Genomic DNA, 17866 nt, shown 5'->3' with positions numbered 1-17866 from the left:
CCCATGAATTTGTCCAATCCTCATTTAAAACCATCCAAGTTGGTGGCTGTCACTACATCTTGCAGCAGCAAACTCTATATAGGTTAAATATGCATTGTGTGAAGAAGTGGCTGCAGGATGTCTCTAAGGACATATTAATAACTTCTCCTGAAGCCAGGCTCTGAAACCACAAGTAAGTCCACTAGATCCATAGGACAATTGCTAGATGTGGAAGAAGTTAAGCAACTGTTCTTTCCAGTGCTCTCTCTTTTTTGTGATGTGTTTCCACTTTTATGGTTATGCATTCATGCTCACCCTAAATGGAGATTGTGTTGCATCATCTGTTTGGATGCCCTTTTTATAAAGAGCCAAGTGAGAAACATATTTACAAAATTATAATTCAAGTATCAAGGCCTAGAAAATTAGCTAGGCCTTTTTAGCTCCTTTTTAATATATGTGTGTATATTAAATATAATACATGTGTGTATGTTTTTAGCTCCTTTTTAATATATGTGTGTAAACATGCACACACAAAAAGCTCTGTTTGCTGAAAATCTTAGAAATAAATAATGAGATAGTTTGCTGCTCCTTATTTTGGAGACCAGGTTATATATACTTTCGAGAGCCCTCCACACTGTTGGTTTTGGGTGTGGATATATTCTGCAAAATGTCATCAGTGCAATAATAGTGCATGAGTAGTCTTACCCTGGACAGTCCACACATCATACTGCTTTGTTAGTTGTTCCACGATGCTTCCTTGGTGTTGCTGCATTATTTCCATCTGGAGGGACACTTCTGCGCTACAGTGCATCCAAGGTGAAACAAAGCATCCCAGAACTTTAGCATACCCTTCAACTGTCCCACTTTGAGCAGGACATTCTGGAATTACAGAAGCTACTCTGGCTTTTGATGGGATCCCAGGATGTCCTGTTTTGGCTCTCATGAGAGTGTGGCACCAAAAGACAGCCATTTGGGAGGAGCTGTGCTCTCATGCGAGAGCACAGCTCCCCAAAATGGGCATCCTGGTTTTCCTCTGCAGGATGTTGGAGGGTATACATTTGTGGTATGAAAAGCGATAGGCTTTCAATAGGAAGCTGCAGGATATGCACTGCCTGGAAATGAAGCAGTATATCTGCCCCCCCCCCAAGCTTCTGCAGGTGCAAAAGCAAGATTGCATATAACTCTTCCAACCCACTGATCACAAAGTACAATAAAAAGGAAGCCTGGTGTCAGGAATCCAGTCCCCGGCTTGATCACACAGTAAGCGTAGTTACTTAAAAATGATGATTCATTGTCAAAACAAACAGATAGCTCCAGAAGGCTCTAACACAGCCTCCGGCATCATCAATCAAGTTGACCCTTCTGAAGACTCCTTCCAGTTTCTACAGAAGATATAAAACTTTCGCATTTTGCATCTGTTGCTTTGTTTCTGGTCTAACAGCCCTCCCCTTAGCGACTGTTAGGAGAGATTGGATCAGCTCCAATCTCTTCCCGTTCTGACAGACTACTTCCTTCTCTGTTCACACCTATTTAACTCCCCAAGAGCTTTGGCTGGGTTCCCGCCCACTCTCAGTCATTCCCTTATCAACCAGCATTCCAAGGAACGGGGGAGTTGGCACTAGCCGATGTTCATCCTGCATGCCAGTTAACCCTCTCTGCTCCTGGCTGCTTTCTTCAGTTGGCTGCAGACCTTCACTGGGAGTTGGCTCATTCCTGATACCTGGAGGGACCATTTGTCCTTTCAAATATGCCATATTCAAGCATGCATGTTCCCACCCATCCCCAATAAAGAGAACTGCGATGCTAAGCGTGCTGAAACTGCAGGTGGAATCCTGCATTGTTCAGCAATCCACACAGACAGAGCCAGTCTTAACACACCGAAGCTGAGCTAAAGAATAAATGAGAAAGAATAACCTAATTCCTGAAACCAAAACTGCTGTGCTGACCACAGTTTAGTGTGTATACTATGTAGAAGACATAGTCGCCCACTGCTATCAACAAGCAGCACTAGCTGCCAATAAACTGGTGTCCATCAAAGATCAAGTGCCTTTCTTCAGTGTAAGTGTCTCACTTACTGGGCGTAACACGGCCTTACCTTTACAAAGTTATATGAGAGTTTACAGAAAGGAGATCTTCATGAAAAGTATTTGTCCTTTGGCCATTTCATTTAAGAACAAGATCTCATTCTCATTCTGTTCCACTAGGCATCCTGCTATCATCTTCAGCGGAATCAAGCATGATCCTTAAAACACATCACCATTCCGTCCGGTGACTTGAAAGCAACCTGTCAGTCTTCCTGCACTGCATCAAGGCCTATGCCTTCAATTATTAAATAATTCTGATTTCCCTGAAATAGATATGTAATTGCAGCCTGTTTTTATATAAATCTGTGTCTTAAATTAAACATTCATGCTGTATATACAATGGACAGAAAAACACAGAAGCCCTGTCCAACTCTAATGAAAGTTTAATTGCTAAGAGACAGTATTGGGTTTACAATTAAGTGCAGAGTGGAGATAGAAAAGGGAGGGAGCTTCCTTCCTGCCATTTAAACCCCAAGATCAGGACAGTTCATATCGGCACTTGTGTGGAAGAAGGATGAGCTGCTCTTATGTGCTGGAGAGCTGGTTTATAAAGCTATCGCATCGTTCTGTGCCGTGAACAGATGGACAAGAAGGCATCCAGTGATCTACATAGCTTGGAAAACATGGAGCTAGAAGAGATATCCAGCAAAATATCTGATCTAGACAAGTGGAGAAAGATCTTTAGTTGTCATGGGTAAGTTTTTTAAAAAATCCTACTTAATTCTTGCCTCTTGGTAGGTCATTTTTAAGGTTGCAATCCTATGAAATCACATTCCGTGGAATTTGGCGGGGCTTACTTTTGAGTAGGGATGGAAGGCTCTGTCCATCTTCGTTCCCTTGGTTTCCCATTTTTCCTATTTTGAATTCAGTTCTCCACATTTCTGCAGCGATTTCTAGATTTTTCTTTAAAAAAAAATCCCCATAAAAATGGATCAGACTGTTATCAGACATTTTTCCTAATAAACATATATTTGCTTGAAGCTTTGTCTAATGTACACATTTTGGCAAGTGATTGCCCCAACATGCTACATTTTTGTATGCTACTTTCACTAATATATTATTTTTTATGCATCTATTAATTCCACTAATGTAAAGGTTAAGGACCCCTGGACAGCTAAATTCAGTCAAAGGCGACTATGGGGTGTGGCGCTCATCTTGCTTTTCAGGCCAAGGAAGCCGGCGTTTGTCCAGAGTGCAAATGCCGTTTACCTTCCCGCCACAGCAGTACCTATTTATCTACTTGCACTGGTGTGCTTTTGAACTGCTAGGCTAGCAGAAGCGGGGACAGAGCAACGGGAGCTCACCCCGTTGTGGGGATTCGAACTGCTGACCTTCCAATCAGCAAGCCCAAGAGGCTCAGTGGTTTAGACCACAGCGCCACCCACTCCCTAATTCCCCTAATGTATGCATTTTTGTAACATGTGTCAGAGATTGCAAAATTCGAATAAGTAAGAATTTCAGAGGATGACTGTGGTTTGATTCTCATATTGCTTCTAATTTAATAGATTTGACTTTAAATGTGAACCGAGTCTCATTTCTCCCCCATCCCTACTTTTGAGTAAACATACATAGAAATGGAATTCCCAGGATATGCTTGTGTGACAGAAGGCTTGGTGGCACACACTAGGGTTTGTTTTGGGATGTTTTTTTTGGTAGAGTCTTTGCTAGATTTGCACTTTTAGCAAATCCATCTTGTTTGTTTTTTATTTTTCAGATTGGAAATCAGCCGCGCCACCCATCAGGTAACTTCCTCCCATCTTATTTCCCAGTGTTGTGATCTTGCCAGCAGCAACTGCTTTTAAAAAGATTGCTGCTGTATGAAAGAAATGCAGGTGATGACACTTCTAAAACGAATCCAGCAAACTGTAAAGAAGGCATTTCTAGAAATGTCTTCCTACACAGGTTTAACTTAGCTTAACTACTTCCAAACGAATTTTAGAGAAACGTTCATGATTGGATTCCCTGTGACGTAGAATACCGACAGTATACTGCAGAAGCGCTGCTGTGCATGCAGAAAGTGCCAAATTCAATCCCTGGCGTCTCTAGGTAGGTCTGGGGGAGATGGGACCCCTGTCTGAAATCCTGGAGAGCCACTGCCAGTCAGTGTTTGCAATATGGAGCTAAGTGGACTAATAGGTTGTCTCAGTATAAGGCAGTTTCTTAAGTTCCTAGGTTTAATCTACAGTGGTACCTCGGGTTAAGTACTTAATTCGTTCCGGAGGTCCGTACTTAACCTGAAACTGTTCTTAACCTGAAGCACCACTTTAGCTAATGGGGCCTCCCGCTGCTGCCGCGCCACCGGAGCACGATTTCTGTTCTCATCCTGAAGCAAAGTTCTTAACCTGAAGCACTATTTCTGGGTTAGCAGAGTCTGTAACCTGAAGTGCATGTAACTTGAAGCATATGTAACCTGAGGTACCACTGTATCTATCATCTATCTATCTTATATCTATCTATCTATCTATATATCATCTATCTATATCTATCTATATATCATCTATATCTATCTATCTATCATCTATCTATCTATCATCTATCTATCATCTATCTATCTTTATCTATCTATATCTCTATCATCTATCTATCTATCTCTATCTATCTATCTATTTATCATCTATCTATCTATCATCTATCTATCATCTATCTATCTATCTATCTATCTATCTATCTATCTATCTATCTATCATCTATCTATCTATCTATCTATCTATCTATCTATCTATCATCTATCATCTATCAAAATCAAGCTTTTATTTATCAGTTTTCAAACACAAGAAGAGTCCTGCTGGACCATGTTTCCTTCACTCCAGCATCCTGTTCGCCACAGTGCTTTTAACCAAATGCCTACGGGAAGCCTGCAAACAGGACATGGGTGCAACAGCACTCTGCTGCAACTGGTATTCAGAGACATACTGGCCCCAGCAGTGGAGATAAAAACATGTTAAACCTAAATTAAAACATAACATCAATATATTTATTTCTATATAACTTTTGCATGCCCTTTATGCAGTCTTTGCAGTCCTCCCTTGTCCTTTGATTTTCACATTTAGGATTGCCATTTTGCACGCACGCACACCCAGACACTTTGGTCACGTGTCTTTAGCATGGGCTGACACCAGAAGCAGATTTAGGGCAGAGTGCTCCCCTGCTGGCACCAGGGGGGCCAACTTGAATAAAGTATTTGGGGGAGGGGGCAGGTAAGCCCCGCTCCACATAACCACAAGACATACATAATTGACTGACAATGTCCATCCACTTGGGGGTGGGGGGGTGGCCCCGTCAAATATTTTATGGGGGGCAAAGGGACCTCAGCCCCTAGGAGTTGGCTCCTATGGATGGCACACACTAATTTAAATGGCCTCGGTCCAATATACCTGAAGGAGCATCTCCACACCCATCGTTCTGCCTGGAAACTGAGATCCAGCTCCGAGGGCCTTCTGGCGGTACCCTCGTTGCGAGAAGCCAAGTTACAGGGAACCAGGCAGAGGGCCTTCTTGGTAGTGGCACCCGCCCTGTGGAACACCCTCCCATCAGATGTCAAAGAGAAAAACAACTACCAGACTTTTAGAAGACATCTGAAGGCAGCCCTATTTAGGGAAGCTTTTAATGTTTAATAGACTATTCTATTTTAATATTCTGTTGGAAGCCACCCAGAGTAGCTGGAAAACCCAGCCAGATGGGTGGGGTGTAAATAATATATTATTATTATTATTATTATTATTATTATTATTATTTTACAAGTGACCCTTTCCGCACCACTTAGCTCCCAGCAGGAAATGCCTTACATTTTGCGAACAAGATGGCAGTCCTACCTGCAGTGACTGTGGTATGAGAATCACTGAGCTGAATGGGAGTTATGAGGTCACCTAGTGCAACTCCTTGCTCAATGTGGAATATGCAAAGCAGGATGTAACTACAGTACCATCCATTCTCTGCTTCAATATGCTGCCAAAGAGGAGTCCACCAAGGAAGTCCAATGGAATTTATTTACTGTATAGGAAAATTTTCTGGATGATGAACTTCCCTGTTATTTCTGCCCTTCGTGCCCTCTGAAGCATCAAGGAACGAGTCCAGTCTCTTTTCTGCATGGCTGTCCTTCAGATACTTGAAGACAGCCATCATGTCTCCCTTTGATCGTATCTTTCCTAGGCAAAACATACCCAGCCTTTAGAGCCATTCATAGGTCTTGCAATAGCCCCTTTAGGAACAGGCAAATTATGCTCAGTGTATTAGCCTGTCCTCGTGTTTCTCCATGTATGTATTATTTTCCTGGCAGCAACTGCTCATGCTATATCAGAAGCCACTTCATATGCTTCTCCCAGGTTTTTAAACCTTCTTCCGCAATGTCATGGGGAACTGCTTTCCAAATGGAGAAAAGGCTCAGAATTCCTACTTTATACTTCATGTAAGACGCCCAGCTGACCAAAAGCAGACAGAGTCTGTGCCTTTAATGGCGGCTTGATCTGCAATAATCACAGCAACAGCAATGAGATAAATATAATCTGATCAAGCAGCTGTTAACAGCACAGGAGCAGAGACCATTAGAATGTTGGCAACCCTCTCTGTGTCTGGTTTTTTTTTGGGGGGGGCATGTCTGTATTTGTACTCTGCTTACCTCTATGCTCAAACTGGTTTACACCATAGACAGCACACAAGCAGCCTATTTAAACATTTCCCTCTTCTTTTATCATTGAGAAGTGGTTGTGTTTCAAGTAATTCATTTCCCTGAGTGGATTGCTGCTACCTAAGCTAAGCTGAGTGTGTTTTGAAATTCTATTCATTTAAATATATCAAACTAGTAAGCATCTAAAAAAATGGAACAAATGTTAACAGAATGGATGTATATTTCAGAAAGTGCGGCAAAATAGTTGGCCACACAGCTCACCAGCAATTCCTCTACATTTTGAATCATCTATATATGTCATATAAACTTCAAACAGGTAGAATTACTATCCGCTTCCTGGAGTTTCATATAACAAAATTAAGCAGCAATAATGCAACACAAAGTTAGGTTTGCTATGGTAGCTGAAACCAGGGAATGCTATACAACTGAATTTTGAAATAAAAGAATGCATTAAATGAAGCATAAACTTGCTGTGGAAAGGAATAGATTTCTGGAGTGAAATGCAAAAACGGTTTTAGTGGACAAATTAACTAAGAAATGTATATTTTTTTCTAGTTTTCTTCCAATGTTTGTCACGATTAGCACATTTGACTTTCCAGGCCATCTGTTGCCACCCCATATTGTCCTTACACATTTTTATCCAAATCCCTGTTGTTAACAATAAAATGGCAATAATTCATTAACCGTGCAATCCAATAAATGTAAGTCCCATTGAATTCATACTACTATGAAACAATATATTTCCAGAGGAATCCCATCATCTCACATATCCACCACATATGGATGTCAGTCCCTTGCATGCCACTCTCAGCATATATTCCTGGAATTAGAGTAGATCTTGACAAATATATTAAAAAGGCAAAATGTTAAATTGATGTTCATTTAAGTGAACCCAAAATGAACAAGCAGCTCATTTCATATAACTCTCCAACCATCTCCAAAAATTTCAAAAACTCATTCATGTAAGTTCTTTGCATAAAAACAGCACCCGTCTACTAACGGGGGGGGGGGGGGGGAGGGAGGAATTCCACTAAGTTCACATTTAGAGGCAAACCTTATATGGGAACCGGTATAATGCAGTCCTTTTCTGAATTTTACAATGCAGTTCTCCAGCAAAGTAATGTGTACAAAAATGCTTACACTAAGTTAGAGTATGCATAAAAATGCATTATATTCTGTTAAATTGATTTGCAGATATATATGCACAGCAAAACTGCATACAAACGTTAGAAGAAATTTGCACTAAACCAGCTGACTTTTTTTATTAAAAAAATGCAATCCGAAAAATGAGAAATTGAGAGAATCTGACACTGACAGTTTTGTCCCACCCTAGTGGGACAATGAAAGGGAGAATAAAAATAGAACAACTATTAACTTCAATATTTCTTTTATCAAAGCAGGGTTCATGCCTTTATTTCCAAAACCTTTCTTAGTGCTGTAATTTGGACAAGAGCCATTTAATTTCTAAACCAGAAGGAGAGCTCCTGTTCTTTGGTAATCCAGGAAACTGAGCCAAGGCAGTTCTCCTTTCCAAGTGTCACTATCACTAGGTAATTTTGCCTGTGACTACTTTCGGTCTATTGGAAGCTATGGAAAACAGAACAGCACTGCAGCAGGTCAAAAGATGGGTAGATTCCAAGTTGAGTTACATAGAAATATTGCAGGAAGAAGTTAAGAAGAGTCAACTAGTAAGTACGAAAAATATTTGCTTTATTTTTTTGCCAAATGAAAACAATCCTTTCTTGCTGGGAGTTTGAATTGTTTTGGGCTGTGTCATACACCACGGACGACAAAAGCAATGCTTTAAAAAAAAAACATTGCATTGAGGGTGACTTTGAAGTAACATCAACATCTCAGTCCAGGACACCTCCCTGCATTTACCTGGAATTAAGTCCCACTGGTTTCAGTGGAATTCACTTATAAGGAAATATGCTTACTAACACAACAGGTATCAAATGGCTAACTTTGTAAACTGTAGTCTCTGCAAACCTACTGGCACTTGTTCCCTTTAAACACCTTGCACTGTTTTTAAATGATGTATAAACTTATGTGCACCGAAAAGAGAATTATATTCTTGACACGCTGGTTTGAAAAAATATTGAAACCTTTCGTCTCCTTGCAGATACAAACCATGTTGTGGGAAGGGGTTTTGTGCAGTTCCTTCGTTTTAGGAGAATGTTTGCTACAAAAAGAAAAAAGTCAGAAAAGGTGGAGCCTGACACGAACATATTTAGGGATATGCCATACAGCTTGGTGTCTGTTTGTTTATATTGTTTATCTAGAAGTGCCAAGACCACAAATCGGAGGACGACAAAGAGGACACAGCTGCAGCGTCGCAAATGACAAACCCCCTAAAGCAAAGCCGTTTCCCATCCAATATTCTTTATTCGATTCCCAAAGCTCTCATCATCTCATCGAACCTCGGAGGGCGGCCCATCTCACTGGAAATGGCAGTGGTAAGCGGACCTTGTCAATTAAGTATGAGATGAAACTTAATCTCGCCAGAATTAAAGAGACACAGAAATCTTATCCAGGAGCACAGTTGGAATCAAGGCTGCAGTTGGCTGCTGTCGGAAATAATTTAAAAGGGATATAGTGGGGATTGGCTGTTTGGAATGGTTTTCAAGGCTGCTACTGGCCCCTGAATGTACACAACAGATCCTGCACTAGGTATTAAGGCAATACAGATATGATGTGATATTTAACTTCCTTGTTCCAATTCTACTGGTGACTCGCTGTGTTGTATCCAGGGCTAGAGGAGAAATTCAAGCCCTAAACAACAGTGTCAGAGAGCCAGTCGAGTGCTGCCTCTGAAAATGGCTCCATTTCTGAATAGCCATTGATCGATAGACCTCCTGACAGATAACTCTCCACAAATTTATCTAATTCCTTCTTAAAGCCATCCAAGCTGGTTGCCATCGCTGCAACTTGTGGCAGCAAATCCCATTAATAAATTTTGTTTTGCGTGAAGAAGTACTTACTTTGATCTGCCCCAAAACGGCTGCCAGTTAATTTAGTCGGGTGACCTAGAGTTCTGGTTTTATCAGAAGTCATCACTTTCTTCACAACTGTTTAGGTGAGCTGTAGTAGAAAACCTGTCCCAAGCAATTTTTTATTAAGAAGCACTAAACATTCTCCTTGATTATGTTTTCCTCAAAACACATTGGGAACCATTTATGCAGCCATCTTTTGTGCAAAATGGGTGTGGGTGTTATTATTATTCTGTTTACTTATTTATTTACTTACTGGTTACAACTTGGTAACCAGTTGTTGGTTACCAAGTGACTTGCATTTAAAAACATAAACACAAATACATTATACCATAAAAGAAAAAAGAAAGAAAAGTCATATAAAAAAATAAAAGTATGCTTATAGTTCAAATTATAGTATGTTTATAGTTCATATCTCTCCATAGTGGTCCTTTCTGTAAACTGAAATGTCCCAAATACATTAATATTAACAATGCTTTAACTATACATTGGAGGTTCATGAGCTGCAGTGAGATGATTTGTGAAAAGCTTGCAGGACATGCAAGTATATTTCTACTACTTGCCCCTGCACTTGATTCATATAATTTTCCTCGCCACTGATGATGGAGACTGAGGACATTTTGACCAGGGCCAGATTATCAAGAAAGTTAACAAGACCCTGCCTGGAGGCTATGATTCTCATATTGCACCACTGGGTTTGACAATGAAACTGTAAAGATGGTTTCAGAATATGAATTTATGTATGTGCTCTGATTTGTAGTACAAATACAATTTCAAGTGATCTGCCAAGAACCACAGTGATTTTCATATCATCCATGGAGAAAGGGGTGGCAGTCGCCTTAACTGTTCCTCATTCGGAAAGTGGTCCAGTTCCCTGATCACTGTGGTAAATGCCTGTTTCGTTCAGAGGAAGCCAAGAATATTAGCTTTCTTTTAATAAAGACCATATTTTTGTTGCTGTTTAATTCTTACCATTTCAAGGGACTACGGAGGATGTTATTTGGAAGCACATATCAAGTCTTCAGCTATGAATGGAAAAGAGCATATTTCAGATTCCACGAGCCTTATACTGATTTGGCCTACGCACTGGAGACAGATAAGGTAATAATACCTGGCAGCCATTTTTATACTGGTAATCGTGCAGCATGGATCAGACCAATCCCAGCCCAGTCATGTACTCCCTGGATGTTCAAGGGCAAAATCACAATCTATCTGCTTCAGTTGACCCCTGTCTAAAGTGGCTATTGGCGTTGCCTCCTTTGCAGGATGGTGATAATGTAAGTGGATTGTAAACCCCTTTCCTTATCAAGGGAGTTATACCAGGTATCAAACAGAAGTGACATAGAGCTGGTTTACACAGCAGCATATGACTTGCCCTCAACCTCCATATGTACAGAAGCTTCCAAAAACAGCTATATGCTCTGAAAGTTGCCATAGTAGGCCCCAACCTAGCCTTAATACAGCTGCCCGGCTGTATTAAGCCCAGTCCTTGGTCTCCTGTAGGCATTGCAGAAAAGGGGGAGGGATGCCCAACACATTTTAATCACACAACATACTTGAATTATACCAGAACAATCAGTAGCAGCCAGTGTGTGTCACAAGGTGGGGCTACCCTCCTGGCAGCAGCGTTGTTGCTGCTTACCTGGACAGGGCTGAGCCAAGGTGCTGGCTGTCAGCATCGCCCTTGAGCCAGTGTCACCAACTGGACTCATGCACTTCAACCCCGACTGGGCTATGCAAGCTGGGTAGCACTTCCAGAGACCACCTTCTACAAAGGAACAGGTCAAAGTGCTGTGGACTCACAGCTTAGAGTTGTGAGCACCAGATTCACTTCCACAATACAGTCGTCGCACAGCAGAGTATAGCAGAGTCTAGCAGTGTATAAACAACTCGGAGAGCAGCTCTGTAGAATATCTTCTTTTATTCTATAACTACAACTATAATACAAAACTATATACAGAGATAAATAGGTCTAAGCATTAATGAATGCTGCACTGAGTGTCTGCAGCTGCTCTTAGCAGCAACCTTATCTCTACACACGATCTCTCACACTCAGTCTCTCTCTCTCTCCGACACACTGACTGACTGACTTATTTGGTGCTGGAGCTGAATAAGTAGAAAGCAGAATACTGCTCCTCCTCTCTGGAGAATCAGCGGACTCGTCAGGAGATTCTTGGATATGGGAGGGGTGAAATCTCCCCAGTGTGTGTCACAAGGTGGGGCTGCCCTCCTGGCAGCAGCGTTGTTGCTGCTTACCTGAACAGGGCTGAGCCAAGGTGCTGGCAAGGTTAGAGTGGCGTGGTTGCATGGATAGCACTGCCACGACTGATCTGGCCCTGACCATGGGTCGACAAACTAAGGTCCGTGGGCTGGATCAGGCCCAATTGCCTTATAAATTCAGCCCGCGAATGGTCTGGGAATTGCCCCGTGGATTGTCAGCACGTGGATTGCCAGTGCGCACATTCTTTCCCTCTCCCTTACACGGCAGAAGCGCCTCCTCCTCCCTCCCTCCTCCTGGCTTCTCCCCACCCTGCCTAGAGGAGGAAGGGGGCTGGGCTTTGTTGGTGCCAGCCCTTCCCCAGAGCCCTTTTGTGCGCCACTCACCTTTGTCAGGCTGCATTTTAATATTTTAATGTTGTATTTTAATCTTGTTTTTTAAGTTGTATTTCAATCAATTGTTTTTATATAGGGTGTTAGCCACCCTGACCCCGGTTTTGGCTGGGGAGGGCGGGGTATAAATAAATTATTATTATTATTATTATTATTATTATTATTAATATTATCATTATCATTATCATTATCATTATCATTATCATTATCATTATCATTATCATTATCATCCCTCCACCGCAGCTGCCAGCCCCTCTTGGTTGGCTGAGCCACGGTTGGCTGAGCGCCCCTCTCAAGTGGCCACCATTAAAGCAGAGCCTCTTTGGAACCCTTTCACGCACTGCTCATCATCCCTCGTTCATATTCCCCCCCCAAAAAAAAAATAGTCTGGCCCCCAAGAAGGTCTGAGGGACAGTGGACTGGCCCTCTGCTGAAAAAGTTTGAGGACCCCGGGCCCTGACCTTGCCATTGCTCTGCCTCCGTCCCGTCCAGATAAACAGCAGTGATATAGGCGTTGGGAGGGTCACCTGATCACACGTGTTACTATTGGCATGAGTATGTTGTAATTTACACAGCACTTAAAAGGTAAAGGTAAAGGTACCCCTGACCATTAGATCCAGTCATGGATGACTCTAGGGTTGCGGTGCTCATTTCGCTCTATAGTCCAAGGAAGCTGGCGTATGTCCGCAGACAGCTTCCGGGTCATGTAGCCAGCATGACTAAGCCACTTCTGGCGAACCAGAGCAGCGTACGGAAACACCATTTACCTTCCCGCCAGAGCGGTACCTATTTATCTACTTGCACTTTGTCGTGCTTTCTAACTGCTAGGTGGGCAGGAGCAGGGACCAAACAATGGGAGCTCACTCTGTTGTGGGGATTCGAACCACCGACCTTCTGATCAGCAAGCCCTAGGCTTACGCAGTGTAAATGCTTTTTTCCAGGGAGGAGCAGTAGCTGTTCAGATGGCTGTTCAAGTGAACATCATTAAATACTTGTTGTTTGTACAAAATAAAGAAGAAAATATGCGCCTACAAAGGTAAGGATGGGCCGGAGAGATATTTGCTTAAGCTGTATGGGTTTTGGGGGTCCAGAAGGTGGGTTCCCAGACCACCACCCATATGTGGCCTAGTGAATCTAGCAGTAGATTCACAGTACCTCCCAGTGCTTGAAACCCAAGGAGCTGTTTTGTAGTCTTTCATAGGGAGATACTATGGAACACAAGCTGGTGTTGGATTCCAACCCCTGTCAGCCCAAGCCAACATGGTCAGTGCTCAGGGATCATGGCAGCTGTACTCAGCGGTGCAGCTGGGAAATTTTTATGCCATGGACTTATAGCCTTACAGGGTAAGGGGTCTCTAGATCAGACTTCCTCAACCTCGGCCCTCCAGATGTTTTGAGACTACAGTTCCCATCATCCGCAACCACTGGTCCTGCTAGCTAGGGATCATGGGAGTTGTAGGCCCAAAACATCTGGAGGGCCGAGGTTGAGGAAGCCTGCTCTAGATGGTCACGTGTATTACGTCGGCTGTGAAGCCCTACATAAAAATACAGTGGTCCCTCAGGTTAAGTACTTAATTTGTTCCGGAGGTCTGTACTTAACCTGAAACTGTTCTTAACCTGAAGCACCGCTTTAGCTAATGGGGCCTCCTGCTGCTGCCGTGCCACCGGAGCACGATTTCTGTTCTCACCCTGAAGCAAAGTTCTTAACCTGAAGCACTATTTCTGGGTTAGCAGAGTCTGTAACCTGAAGCGTATGTAACCTGAAGCGTATGTAACCCAAGGTACCACTGTAAAACAACAATGGTGCCGCACCTCTATGAGTCGCTGCAGGAGGCTCTACCAATAATTAGCATTAAACTGGAGAGCATACTTCTCTTCTCAGTGTGCAGATGTAAAACAGAAGCTCCAAGAGGGAGACATGGGTTGGATGAGAAATCCAAAAGAAGCACTGGAGAATGGAGAGACGCAGAATGCCTGTGTGTTCCCAATAGTGGGAAAGGAGAGCTGAAAATAATGCAAATATATTTCACACCTGGCAACCAATGCACCCATTGGATTTCAGATAGTACATGGGTAGACGAGTTGAAAAAGCCCAGGACACAAATTTTCACATCCCTCTAGTGGTTATATGATGGATCATTTACCAGATGTAATGTATTCAGTGTTAACTCTGGAAGTGAATACTCAATTCTGACCAAATTAAGCCTCCTGATGTATATTTTGCTCGATCAAATGGCGTCTGCTTTTGCTGCCCTGATGGTAAGCACATTTACTAAGGATTAAGCAGCCTTGTCTTGTAGAAAAGGATAATATAGGTTCAAAGTAAAAATAAATAAAATGAGCATCTATAGCAGGCATCAGCAAACTCTGGCCCTCCAGATGTTTGGGACTACAATTCCCATCATCCCTAACTAACAGGACCAGTGGTCAGGGATGATGGGAATTATAGCCCCAAACATCTGGAGGGCCAGAGTTTGCCCATGTAAATCTATAGCTGTGTAAATGCCTGGCTGCCCCACTGCTGACCTACAAAAAGTAAGGATGCTACAGTGATGAGTGTCAGCCCTGGTGGGCCCTAGCATGGCATAGGTGTCAAGCATCCCTTATTTGGTGGGACAGTCCCTTATCCCAGCGCCATGTCCCGCTGCTGTCCCTTATTGATTATGTCCCTTAAATAAGCTACTGAAGGTAATGGGGCCCTTTCTATGTCCAGCTGTCCTTTGTCAACAACAAATTGTTGCTGGTTTTTTTTGTGTTGAATATATGCTATATGGTAATTTATGGACCTAATAGGTATCTAAAGCCATTTGCACGCAACAAAATATGTATTTTATCAAAGTAATTGTTGATCCCTTATTTTGGCTGCTGATCCCTTATTTTCGAGGCTGCTGGTCCCTTATTTTCAAATCTGTAAGTTGACAGCTATGTAGCATGGCTGTGCCCAGGTGTGACTGTTTGCCTTGGACTGTTTGCTACTGCATTTGTCACCTGGCACTCTCTGGGTGGTCATTGGGGTGGAATCCTGCACTGCAATGGCCTGGGTTTAGCCCTGTGGTCCAGCCCTAGCTGCACCATTGTCAACAATGTCTTGGGGCTGACAGTTTTCCTGTTCTTGGACTATGGATTGCTAGCGTCTCTCTCTCTCTCACAGTCTCTTTTTCTATCTGTCTTTGCAGTTTATGTGAAATAAGCCAAAAAGAACAAGAAAAGGCTCTTGCAGCAGCCTTGGCTGATATTCTGTGGGTAGCAGGAGAAGGTCAGAAAGCTACTGTCTGCCTTGTCACCAGTGATACTTATTTTACTCCCAGTATAGACTACAAAGCGGATCACTTTACTGAAAGAGTAAGTAAGAGAAGCTATGCTTTAAAAGACACAATATTTGCAAGGGGGAATTGTTGGCTTTGATTCTAAAAACTAAGAAACAGAAAAACCCCAGAAACACGAGGACTGTTGTATGTTGTGGTACAAACAACAAGCACATAAAGATCCACTTCGCAGCCAGAGACTGGCTGAGATGTGCTGGCCAAGAAAAACCAAAAGCATTGTGTGAATCGAGGTGCTATAATTCTTTCTTTTATTAGATGCCATAAAGAGAACCAAGGAACTCCGAACACAGAGAAAATAAGTTAAATTTAGCATAGTTTATTGAGCTATCCTATGTGTGCAGTTAAATATCTTGAGGCCTGACCAGATGTTTCAGTGAAAGTAGATCAATAGAGTAGTATTTGGGATGGGTGCCACATGTAATGTGATCAAACTGGTCTGCAACACATTTGTCTGTGTGTGGAATCTTTGGGACGAAGATTTTCATATTCAAATCTCCCAAGCAGGCACAAGGTAAAACAGGTTTTGATGTATAGCTCAATGAAAATGTTGGCTCTGGGCTCATCCAGAGGACCTATTTATTGAGCATTCATCCAGATTTGCTTACACAAAGCTTATGCAGCTGAAATTCTACTCAGTCTTTACTGAGCATTTGTTAGTATTTGTTTGCAGGGAGATTATACAACAATGAGAATTCCTCCTGCATTCACCCTGACTTGGCTTCAGGGTCTTCATATGTCTTCCTGTTTATCATTTATTCATTCCAAACTTCTCAGTGCATTTCCCTGTTACTTTCCTAACCACGAAAAGATTTTTTTTTTCATTGTGCTTGGGCAACAGAGCACTTCTATTGTGAAAATCTAAATATCCCAGAATGCACCCGAATCCCTCCTATAATATGGCACCCCTAGAATGTGGCAACTGTAGAAAAGGGAAATTAGGAAAGGATTTTTTTTTTAATGCAACTACAGTACCAGCATTGTCATGCCTTTCTAGAAATCTATGGACCTACCACAATCAAAATCCTGTGTACGGTTCTGGTTGCCACATCCTAAAGATAATATTTTGGGTCTGCAAGAGTGGAGGAAGGGGAGACCAGCTGATACCCATTGGGACTGGTAGGTCGGAGGGCAGGGCAACAGGTAAAAGCAGAGCCGATGACAGGTGCAAACAGCTGATTATTGGTTTTGTCCCCATCCTCCTCCCTGTTGATTAAGGAGGAAGAAGCTTGAAATATACTCGGAGTCAAGAGTGGATTTCATGCTCTTTATTCAGCTCATAGTGGTGAGGAGGAATGGAAGTTCCCCCAGAATGTCTGCTTTATATACATTATTTACACAATGGGCCCCACGTGATTGGCTAATTCCAGAATTCTCCTGTAGGCCAATCAGGTTGCGGATTCACTTCCACCTAGAGCTGGATTGGGTGGCTCCTGTGGACCAATCAGACTGCTGCATTCTGAATCCTATTGTTCTAGGACCAATCAGACTGCTGCATTTTGGATCCTATTCAACTCAGTACATAACAAAGCTGATAGGAAGTGTCTGGATTGGCTACTAGTATGGAGGCAGAGAGGTGCAGGCTGGCTAAGAGCAAGCTGAAGATGGAGGGGCAGTGCGCCATTTGCCCTGCTAGACCAACCTGCACTAGGGGAAGCCGACATTATTAGGGGACTGAAGCAACTCTTTGAGGAAGTATGATGGCTAGGGCATGAGTAAGAATGGAGAAAGTAAAAAGGGGGAAAGCTCCCTCTCTTGAGATACCAGACTCTGGAGTTATCCAATGAAGCTGAACAGTGGGAGATTCAGCAGACACAAAAGGAAGTACTGGCACCAAATTCGCTACCAGATGTAATGAACATCCATTTGGAACACCAGGGCTCTCCTTCTGTCATCCACCCCTCCTTCCCAACTTGCTGTAATTATTTGGAGCTCCAAGGCAGTCAGGGGAGGAGAAGAGATGACAGGACCTGGGAGGGGACAGGCAGGAGAAGTAAGGACTGCCTTGTCTCCTGCCACATTGGTATGTTTAATATTTCCCAGCTTTGAATATGGCTGCCTTGACCCTTATTCCTCCATCCAGCCATCCCTGCACCCCGCTCTGTCTCTGGATGGCACTAGAAGGTCCAAGAGAACTCAGGTGCAGATACACGCAGCTTCATTATCTCTGTGCAGTAAGGGAGCTGGAGAGCACAGAGCCTTGGCTGAAAGCAAAGCAGTCAGAGTCGTCTTCACAGAGCTCATGTATATGGAAAA

General features: G+C 42.7%; 1 protein-coding gene and 1 long non-coding RNA gene across 2 annotated transcripts in view; one reads left to right on the top strand and one right to left on the bottom strand.

The window, feature by feature from the left end:
• Positions 1-9736, bottom strand: part of LOC307217296 — a 37571-nt gene extending 27835 nt beyond the window's left edge. The window contains exon 1 of the long non-coding RNA XR_013839540.1: positions 9669-9736. This is a non-coding gene — a long non-coding RNA (uncharacterized lncRNA). The remainder of the gene's footprint in view (positions 1-9668) is intronic.
• MINDY4B (MINDY family member 4B) overlaps positions 2494-17866 on the top strand; it is a 30666-nt gene continuing 15293 nt past the window's right edge. Inside the window, exons 1-6 of the mRNA XM_079978074.1 lie at positions 2494-2757; positions 3778-3805; positions 8970-9143; positions 10659-10778; positions 13229-13323; positions 15464-15629. Coding sequence (XP_079834200.1) covers positions 2645-2757; positions 3778-3805; positions 8970-9143; positions 10659-10778; positions 13229-13323; positions 15464-15629 — 696 coding nt within the window. The 5' untranslated portion in view covers positions 2494-2644. The remainder of the gene's footprint in view (positions 2758-3777; positions 3806-8969; positions 9144-10658; positions 10779-13228; positions 13324-15463; positions 15630-17866) is intronic.

Source organism: Podarcis cretensis (assembly GCF_951804945.1).
Source record: "Podarcis cretensis genome assembly, chromosome: 5".
NCBI lineage: Eukaryota > Metazoa > Chordata > Lepidosauria > Squamata > Lacertidae > Podarcis > Podarcis cretensis.
The sequence above is the reverse complement of the archived record's forward strand: the minus strand, read 5'-3'. Positions and strand labels throughout refer to the sequence as shown.